Here is a 10,621-nt window from a genome sequence, read left to right as displayed (position 1 = left end):
TTTGGACATTGTGATTATATACATTGAAATGTATTGCTTGATATATTGTGGTTTGACGAGGCTATACAAGTTATTAGTTTAGAGGTTTAAACGTTGTGCTTTGCCTTTAGTAATGCAATGCCATTTTATACATAATGATTCAGTGATATTTGGACTTTGAATTTCCTGAAGCAGAAGGGATAAGGCTGGACAGGACTTGTGTGCCTTTGTCAATGGAAAGGCGATTTAAACCTCAGGTGGAACTGGAGAGGGCTTTATGTGCTTGACATGTTTTTGAATGTCCACGACTAAAGAAGCGATGTAGATTGATTTGATTACAGAATATGAGACTTGATGCTTACCAGACAAACACATGTGTTTGAATTCTACGTGAACGTGGAGAGTTGGAATATTTTGTATTCTAGAGAGAATGTATGAGGGTTTTTATATGTGTAGATAAATACTTCCTTTTTTAGAACGTTAGTCAGTCTTGGCTCTAAGAGGTTGGTTCAGTGAAATGCTAATGGGTAACACACTTATGTAATGCATATTATGCCTCTCGTCCTGAAGCCTTTCTGTTTTGTGAAAACCTGCTCTATACCTATATATGTGCATTAGATGCGATAGGAACTGTCGTGGACACATTGCAGAACCTGGGAGTGTACATTGATAGAGCTGTGTGAAATGCACTTTGAGCCCCTCTGAATCCACTTTTAGAATCTATGTAGCAAGAGCATAATATCGGTACTGAAAAAGACAAGATTTCCTCGGGGTTCCAGTTCAGTAGCTGGTAGCTTCCCTGTCGCATAAGAAGGGTGCTAGACCTTAGCTAAGCAGAAAGCTGGGGGCGGAGCGGCAGCCCTCCCCTTAAGGTCAGAGCCTTTACTAGTTGCCTGGGTCCCAAGGGACACCCCATATATCATATGAGGGCCTATAGTTATTGATTCAACCACTGAGTCTTTAAGCTTTTCCAAAATGTTGGTGCCCATTAATTTGCAAGTTTTCCATAGAATGGTTACCTAAACACAGAAGGTACAGTCTCCCTTCTGAATATTCTAGAAGGGATGCATTTCAAACTGCAGTGATTCAACAATCATAATCAGCCATCATTTGTGTGCCTAAGGAAACCAAAAACAGCTGTGGAGGCAGCCATGCCAAACTCACTAACCTGAAATAGCTGGTCAGATAGCACAGCGAGTAGAGCACTCACTTTGACATCCGTGCAGAGCCTGCTGATGTAGGTTCGAATCCTGGCAGGGCCAAACTCAGCTTTTCATCCTTCCGAGGCCGATAAATGAGCACCTCACACCATGGGTAATAATAAGCGGCGCTCAGATACCTGAGGGTTCGTAGCGCTATATAAATGCTAAATTATTATTATTAAATAGACTCAGGCATGCATGTTTTGTCTGGTGCCTAATAAGGTGACTGTTCCGACTGAAGCATTTTCCATATTCAGAGCACCAATAAAGTTTCTCACCCGTATGTATTCTACGGTGGCAAATAAGATCTCTCTTCCCAAAGAAGTTCTTCCTACATTCACTACATGACCTCTCTCATGGCAGATAAGAACATGCTGTGTGCTGAAGTATTCGCCACATTCACTACCCTTATGAGGCTTCTCACCTGTATGTAAGGACTGATGATAAATAAGACCTCCCTCATGGCTAAACCATTTCCCACTCTAAACACAGGTATGAAGTTTTTTACATATGTGTGTTCTCTGGTGGCTAATGAGACGTCTCTTCTGAGTAATCGCTTTCCCACATTCCATGCACTTGTAAGGTTCCAAACCAGTATGTGTTCTCTGGTGGCGAATTAGATGTCCCATGTAAGCAAACCCTTTACCACATTTAGGGCACTCATAAGGTTTCTCTCCTGTGTGTGTTCTCTGGTGGCCAATAAGATGTCCCATGTAAGCAAACCCTTTCCCACATTCAGAGCACTCATAAGGTTTCCCACCTGTATGTGTTCTCTGGTGGATAGTAAGCTCTCCTTTTGTAGCAAACCCTTTCCCACATTCAGTGCACTCATAAGGATTCCCACCTGTGTGTGTTCTCTGGTGGATAGTAAGCTCTCCTTTTGTAGCAAACCCTTTCAAACATTCAGTGCACTCATAAGGTTTCTCACCTGTGTGTGTTCTCTGGTGGATAGTAAGCTCTCCTTTTGTAGCAAACCCTTTCCCACATTCAGTGCACTCATAAGGATTCCCACCTGTGTGTGTTCTCTGGTGGATAGTAAGCTCTCCTTTTGTAGCAAACCCTTTCCCACATTCAGTGCACTCATAAGGATTCTAACAGGTATGTGTTCTCAGGTGGAGAGTAATATATTGCTTTTGTGCAAACCCTTTCCCACATTCAATGCACTCATACGGTTTCTCACCTATATGTGTGCCTTGGTGGCTAGTATGATGTTTCTTCTGAGCAAACTCTTTCCCACATTCAATGCACTCATAAGGTTTCACACCTGCATGTTTTCTCTGGTGACTAATAAGATGTCCCTTCTGTGCAAACCCTTTCCCACATTCCGTGCACTGATAGGGTTTCCACCTGTATGTGTTCTCTGGTGGATAGTAAGCTCTCCCTTTGTAGCAAACCCTTTTCCACATTCAATGCAGACACGTGGTTTCTCACCTTTACGCATTTGCTCGTGGCAGAGAAGTGTATCATGCAAATGGACGCCATTATCAAATTCTGTGCACTGATACGTTTTTTCACCTATGTCCTCATGTGGGCAATAAGTATATTCTTGAGATGGCAATTGTTCCCACATTCTGCGCACGTGTACAGTTTCTTGCCAGTTTCTGTTGTCAGGTTCTTAATGACAGGACCCTTTTCACTGAACCTTTTCCAAATTCAGAGCAAATGAGAAATGCTTTTCTTACTGTACATAACACAATGTCATTTTTGTGCTAGATATTCTTATCCACCAGGTTTGACAGAATGAACAGGCTTGGTGACTAAATGTTACCACAAAGGTGTTGCATGGACGGAAGCCAGCATGTATCCAACAAGCTTCTCAATCTCAGTTCCTGAATACTCTGAAAATACAACTGGACCCCAAATCTCCACACTTCTAAGATGCTTGGAAATTGCATTTTCTAACAATGAAGCTTTTCACTGCGATAGTCCAGGAAATCTATCACTGCTGTTGCATTTCTTGGGCATCAGTCACCTATTAACATAAAAGGAGATGCACATTATTAGTTTCAACACCTTCACAATCGCAGGCATCACATGTAACAAGAAGACTCTACTCAGAAGTAGTGATGTTAACTCGCGTAGTAACTTATACAACTCTGAAGTGCCATCTATTGGGGAAAGGCACCCCAATAGGTGGCAGAGTAGTGGTGCTCCAATGAGAACATGTAACAGGACTGAGTTAACATGCAGCAGGAATAGTGTGATTCATTTTTATTTAGAAAATGTTAGCATCCAAAAGATCTACTATTTTATTTATTCAGTACATGGAAGCTCCCAATTTCAATATACAAACGATAAAGGAGTTTGATACCAGGTCAGCTTTTTGCCACCAATCGAACACCTGCTTCACCAGTCCATTGTGTAACCACTGATGACTTGTGTATTGGCCCAAACATAAGTAATATAACCAACAGCACCATCAAGGAAAGAAGGACAGCATTGTGATTTAAAGGGAAAGCGCCAATCTCTTGCCACAGTGAGAATGGCACAGGCCACGCTGGTACTACATTCAAACCTGGACCTTAAACCTAGATAAACTCCAAACCCATTCCTCTCCCCCATGTGAGAAGCCTGAAGGTGTCTCCCTAGCTAGTCCCCGGTGATCTGTCATCCAGGTGGCCAGGACATGGCTATCGTTATTGGATCCAGTTCCTGGGGTTGGACCAGGGAGGGAGGATCACCTGGATGGGGGTCTTCGGGCAGTGGGACACCGATGGGTGAGAAGCCGTATCACCATTCCTTTGTTACCTTTTCCCCATCCTCTCCCATAGGACATTCCAAACCTCTGCCCCCCCCACCTTTTCCAACAAAAACACGTTTTCACAACACAAAGAACAACGGACTAACACCAGAGCCGTTCTTCTGAATTGTTCCAATACAAGTGTCAGGCAAAGTCAGGCAATTGATCAGAATCACACACACACCTGACTGCCCTTTCCCTGCCCTACAGGGGTAAACGGTGGAGCTAGAGAGCACAGTACGAGCACGGCACACAGCACAACGAGACAGCTAATCAGGTTCGGCAGTCAGTAATCGAGAGGGTGGTGAGGAGAGAAGTGACCTTGCCCTTTACATCCCAGACCCGTGGAACCTTTGTGGAGGAGAGCTTAAGACTGCGGACAATAGCACAAGTGTATTGCAGCAGATGTCAATGGTACATGGGGCAAGCCTACACCGATAAGCAGGAGCGAGGGAAGCTCCCGTGCCCGTGGTACCAGCCTTGACCCCAGAAAAGCCCAAAGCCACGCAGTTCATCACAGCCAGTGAGCTCAGAATAACCCCACAATACTCCAAATTTGCAAATCTCTCAAAACATGGCTTTTTCAACACCACCTGGCCAACAACCATTTCCAATGGATGCATGTACCAACACACATACCTCAAAGTATGGCACTTTGGCTCTTGAAGAGGCAAGGTAGAAGCCACAGGACGGTTGGTATGGACAGTGGTGCTGGAGAGGTGGAGTCAATGGTAGGGAGATTGCATGCTCTGGTTTGAAGAAAAGTATGCATGGTACTTACAGCACATCTTGATTGGTCTGTACCGATGCATATAGACGTGCACCTGCTGCTGATCTTTTATTTGTGGTTCGTTAAACGCACCAGTGGGCCTTTAGGATGGCAAGAACAGGACTTGGTCCCTGACACATTGATGCCCCATCTGACTGAACATAATAGATACAATCACCTTGCAGCAGCCATCATTAACTTAGGGGAAGCAGTAGCCAAACACCCTAGTTTAGCTCTTTAGAGATACATGGAGGGGTGGGAAGAGCACACAGCGGAACCAGAGCCTTACAGGAAGTGGGATTAATTAAGCAAGGTACAACTGGATGCTATTTATGAAAGGCAAATCATCCAATTATTGTGATTTAGCAAGCAACATGCAGTAGTAAGGAGTAAATTGCTTACCTGTAGCCTGTTCTCCAGCATTGGAATCTTTCAAAGATTCACATGCTGTCAATGTTCCCTGGTGTCAAGCTGGGAATCCTCAGTTACCTAATAGATCCCATTTTCTAACGAGAACCTAAGTGCATTTTTGTATGCTATAGCACTCGTTATGGGTGCTTTGGGCCCATCCAATGGGTTATCGAGTATCAGGCTCCTCCTCCCCAGCCTTCCTCAGATTCTGACTAGCCATAGTGGATCTTGTAGTGGATTCTGAGGCTTTTTACCCGGCCGTGGAGGAAGGAGGGCACTTTTGAATCTATGAAAGATACCAATGATGGAGAACAGGAGTTAAAGGTAAGCAACTTGCTCCTTCTACAGCATTGAATCTTTCATAGTTTAACAGGCTGTGAATAGATTGCAGAGCAGTATCGACTAGGCGATTGCAGGCAGGTAAAAAAGGGCTCCTTTATTGAAACAGATGCTGCAGAACTGCTCTACACGTCTGTAAGTCTGCTGCATGCTGCTTTTCCAAACAATAGTGTTTGGTAAATGTGTGGGGCACCTTCCAGGTTGCCGCCTGTTAAATGTCTCCGGGCGGCGCCCCTGACCATAGTGCTGCTGATGCAGCCATGGTTCGTGTAGAATGCGATTAAGGCGCACTTTGGAGCACTTTTCGTGCTTCTGCGTGGAAGAAAGAAATAGTTGACGTAATCCATCTAGACAAACTATACTTGATTATTGCTTTACCCCCATTTCCTGGGCCGAAAGCCACAAAGAGTGCGAGGCCCTCCTAAATGGTTTTGTTCTGTGCAAGTAGTATTTGATTGCCCTTTTGATGTCCAAGCCGTACAACACCACTTCCGCGGGTTTAGTGGGTTGTGGGAAAAACACAGGTGGTGCTTTGTTGGCATTTTTGTGAAATTCTGTTGGCACTATAAGAATTAATTTTGGATTGGTCATCAGTAGCACTTTATCTTTACAGAAGCGCAGGTATGGTTCGTTGATCGCTAATGCCTGTAACTCATATACCCTACTGGTTGATGTGACCTCTACTAGGAAGGTGACCTTCCAGGATACATGCTTTATGTTCACCAGTGGCCAGTGGCTCGAATGGCTTTTTCATGAGCCCTGTGGTGACTGTAGTTAAGCTTCAATCCGGCAGAGTTGCCGTTGATGGCGGGAAAACTCTAAAAAGTCCTTTTAGGAAGTGCTTGATTAGCCAGTCACGAAATAAGGCTGTTCCAATTATTTTCCTTGTATATCTGTAAATGGCCGCTAAGTGTACCTTGATGGATGAGTGATTGAGACCATCCTTTGCCAATGAGAGAAGTTGCTCGGGATTTAGATAGAGTGGCTCGAGCCCTTCCTGTGTTTGGCGCCAGCCACAGAATATTTACCATTTGAGATGATACGATTGCCTCGTGCCCTAGCTGTCTCTAAGACGTTTCTACAGTCCTGCAAACTCAGGAGCCACCATAGGGACTGCGGGTCGTGATGCAGGACCCTTCGGTGATTTTGAGAAATGATGTCTGGTTGCTTGAACAGGCTTATCGGCGGATCGGCTGCCAGCTGGAGTAGGTCAGAGTAGGTCAGAGTATCATGTCTGCCGTGGCCAGTCTGGCGCGATGAAAATTACTTTGCAAGGGTGTGTCATGATCATCTGAATTGTCCAATGTATGATTGGAATAGATGGAAAAGCATAGGCAAAGAAGTCTGTCCATGTGAACGAGAATGCATCTCCCTTGGACCTGTGCTGCAGGGTTCTGCTTGCGTAGATAGGCCGTTTTTGTTGCTGGCGGAGGTCTATAGCCGGCCGGCCTAACGACTTGAACACTCTCTGCAGTTGTTGAAGGTTGATCACCCACTGGTGCGATTGCACTGTTTGAATGCTTAGGCTATCCACTATGCTGTTTTGGACTCCCGGTAGACGTAATGCCTGTAGTGGCATCTGCTTGGATATCGCCCATTTCCAAATGCGCTGTGCTTCGCGGAACAATGTCGGCGACTTTGTAGCCCCTTGTTTTTGGATATAAAACATTGTTGTTGTGTTGTCTGTCAGTATTTTCACTGTGCACCCCTGCAGTACTAGTAAGAAGGTCTTGAAGGCACACTGTACCGCCCTTAGCTATAGCACATTGATGTGCAGTGTGGCTTCTTGCGTCGTCCAAAGTCCCCTCATGTGTAATCGATCGATGTGTGCCCCCAGCCAGTCATCGAGGCCAGTCATCGAGGCCAGTCATCGAGGCGTCTGTGATCATTCTCTTGTGGGGACTCGGCTCTTGGAATGGGTTCTCTCTCGTGAGGTTGCTTCTGTCTGTCCACCATTGTAGTTTGCGTACGATGCTTTGTGTGATGAGAATTTTGTCCTCTCAAGTTCCTGCTACCTGGGATCAGTTTTTGGCTATGAACTCTTGTAGGGGCCGCATGCAGAGCCTGCAGTTTGGTATGAGAAGGATGCACGATGACATTGTGCCTAGTAGACGCATGCACTTGCGTACTGAAACAAAATGCCTTGGCATGAGCGTTGGCACTAGCACACACAACACTGGTATCCTCTGGGATGAGGTCCTCACCCTTTTTTCCTCTGTGCCAAAGTGCGCTCCCAGAAACACCAAGTTCTTGGATGGCTTCAGCAAAGATTGTTTGTAGTTTATTGACAACCCTAGATCCTGGAGCGTTTGTACTGTTTCTCACATGGAGTGTTGGGCCTTGGAGAATGTTGGTGCTCTCACTAACCAATCGTCTAAATAGGGGTAGACGTGGTGACCTTTTCTGCACAGAGCTGCTGCGATGGGTGCCAGGCATTTGGTAAATGTTCACGGAGCTGACGTTAGGCTGAACGGCAGCACCCAGAACTGATAATGGTTGTTGTGCACTATGAACCTTAGGTACTTCCTGTGTTTGGGGTGTATGGAAATGTAGAAGTATGCATCCCGTATATCCAGGGATCCTAGAAGTTGTGCTGCTGAATGGCGTTGCTTACTCGCTGCAGCGTTACCATTTGGAACTTTGTCTTTATGAATTTGTTAAGACTGCATAGATCCAGTATGAGACGCCACTTGCCATCGTTTTGTTTTCATAACGAAGTACCTGGAGTACACTCCGTGCCCTCTTAGCCTTTTTGGCACCCTTTCAAGTTTTTTCTTTTAGCATTTGCTTGACCGCTTGAAGCAGCTCCATTAGGTGACCTTGAGTGTGAGGTGGAGGGAGTGGCAGGGGGCCGCTTCATGAATTCTAGCAGGTGTCCGTGAGTGATTGATTGTAGGACCCACCTGTCTGTAGTTATGCAGCGCCACTGACGAATGTGATTGGATACATTTCCCCCGTCTTGCCCCTGTTTTAGGGCATAGTCACAGCAATTGCTTTACTTGTCTCCCTCTTTGAGTGTTAGTTTGTTTCGAGCTTTGTAACTGATGGAAATCCTTCGATTTCTTGTATCCTTGGAAGGACCTTTTGTATCCTTGGGAGTATTTTTGTATTTTTATCTATTTGTATAGCACACCAAGCCCTCAGGCATCTGGGGGCATTACTTTGGTTACATAGGTGCAAAGTTATAGTGGCTGGGTGCATAAGCAAGGGAGCGATACAGAAACATTGAATACAGTCAAGACATAGGTGCATATAGGCAAGTTGTATCGGCAAACTACAGTAATTACAAACAGTGATGCAGAGGCAGTATATACAAATGGGAGAAAAAGGTTAGTTGCATGTTAGTTTCCTGGGAAGAGAGCCAGTAGTACTTCCCCTTCGAATATGTCGGACCACTTTTGTTGGATGAGGTAGGATAGTTTCTTCCAGATGCCCCTATAAAGGGATGACATTTTTTCCTCTTGTGGAGGCTGGTGAGTAATCAGGCCGCCTCTGTGTCTGTTTTAATTGCCTTCAGTGCCTCATCAATTTTGTGGCCAAAGAGGTCATTACCCTCGAAAGGCATGCACTACTTTGTTTTGAACTTCAGGCCTAAAATATGTGCACCGTAACAAACTGTGTCTTCTCATTGCCACTCTGGTTTGGATTTGCTTAAAACCGTTTTTGGACAGATCTACCACCATATCAGTGCTTTCGTTGGCCACTTCTTCCCACTCATTTAGTATTGACATTGCTTCTTTTTTCTTATCCTTTTGCAGGTTTTCCAGCAAGGGAGCAATTCTATGCCACATTTCACAGTCGTAGCGAGACATTATCGCCAACGAGTTAGCCGCTTTAACTGTGGTTGCTGCAATTTTAATTACTTTTTTCACGAATGACTAACCTGCAGCCTTTGTTATCCGGTGGCAGGGTGCATTGTTTGCCTGCTAATGTGCCTTGCTACCTGCCACTGCAGACACAACGGATTCTGGCGTGGGCTGTGAAGTCAGGCATTTCGTTGTGGAGTCCGGCGCCTTAAACTTGTTATCCCATCTACCCGTGGCAGCTGGCTCTGTAAAGGGATACTTTTAAAGTACGCATCCCTGTTTCCCAGATATGGTCCAATATCAGGATGGACACCGGTAACTTCCTCTTTTTTCTCCTTGTGGTCAAATAAGAAACATTATTTTTATCCTCCACTGGTACCAGGCTAAACTCCTGACAGGCTTTTGAGATTGTAGCATGAAAAGCTCCTATGTCATCCCGAGGTGAGGAGTTCGGACTTTCGTTCTGTTGGTCATCCACCGAGGTGTCGGTGTCCCAATAGGTGTGTGCGGGGGATGCCATTGTGGTGGAATCAGTGTCTTGAGGACCTTCTGTGTCCATGTCCGGAAGCTCACCTTCCTCCTACTCCCTGAACCTGATCGAGGGGTACTGCCAATGACCTTGGCCACACAGGCTGTGAGGTCTCTTGCTGTGCGGAGACCCTTCTTTTAAACTTGCCCTGCAAGTACTGGCAGTGTTCTGTTGACCTGTGCAATGACCTTGACTCTCCCAGTGAAGGTCGCACAGATTGGTGACCAGAATCCGACTGGTGACGTGTGTCTGGACCTTGGTATATACCAGGCCACTGCTTGATCTGCTTGACAGCATGAGGGTCTGCTATGCCAACTAGCCAGATGACACGCATGTATTGTTGGAATTGTCCGGTGACTACAGCCAGGTATCTATTCTGCCATCTGATATAGAGATATGTACTCTACTCAAAAGAGGCACTTTAGGGGTATATGTAGGGGCATGTACCCTTCCTCCTGACCGTCCCCCTCTCCACACTACTTTTCCTGTCTCCAAACCTTTCCTGAAGGACATGCCATCCCTTTAGGACAATCAAGCACTGCTTATGCCTTCTCCTTTATTCCTTTTCCTCTTGCCTCAGAGGTCCAGGAACACTTCCTATCACAATAGATTCTCCCTCTCTCGTTCGGTTTTCCCGTACTGCGCGTACCTTATCTAACCTTATGCATGCAGTCAACTCCTTCCTCTGTTCCACTTTTCTTTCCATCAACCGATAATCTAACCTTAAAGTCAGGTCAACCAAATCAGTACAAGAATGGGGTTGCGGATCTACCTGAGATCTGAGGGTCTAATGGTTGGAGATAAAAGAAACGGGTACCTGGGAGTAGGTCCCAAAGGAGGAGAGCT

At 45.6% G+C, this 10,621-nt stretch overlaps 1 protein-coding gene across 1 annotated transcript; it reads right to left on the bottom strand.

The window, feature by feature from the left end:
- Nucleotides 1-1,399: 1,399 nt before the first annotated feature.
- Nucleotides 1,400-2,751, bottom strand: LOC138498412 (zinc finger protein 300-like). Its single transcript, XM_069622173.1, has 2 exons — nucleotides 2,503-2,751; nucleotides 1,400-2,272 (listed from the first exon to the last, which is right to left on the bottom strand). Exons 1-2 carry the CDS (start codon nucleotides 2,749-2,751, stop codon nucleotides 1,664-1,666), a joined length of 858 nt encoding a protein of 285 aa, XP_069478274.1. The 3' UTR covers nucleotides 1,400-1,663.
- Between the last annotated feature and the right edge of the window lie 7,870 nt (nucleotides 2,752-10,621).

This window comes from Ambystoma mexicanum, chromosome 5q (genome assembly GCF_040938575.1).
Source record: "Ambystoma mexicanum isolate Mex_15411 chromosome 5q, UKY_AmexF1_1, whole genome shotgun sequence".
Classification (NCBI taxonomy): Eukaryota; Metazoa; Chordata; class Amphibia; order Caudata; family Ambystomatidae; genus Ambystoma; species Ambystoma mexicanum.
The sequence above is the reverse complement of the archived record's forward strand: the minus strand, read 5'-3'. Positions and strand labels throughout refer to the sequence as shown.

What these genes read in the sequence shown, in the direction of transcription:
- LOC138498412 (XM_069622173.1), bottom strand. Translation starts at nt 2,751, where the DNA reads ATGTGGGAACAATTGCCATCTCAAGAATATACTTATTGCCCACATGAG. An exon ending in ACCCTATCAGTGCACGGAAT is followed by an intron (nt 2,273 to 2,502) that starts GTGGGAAAGGGT and finishes CATACCTGTTAG; the next exon opens with AATCCTTATGAGTGCACTGA.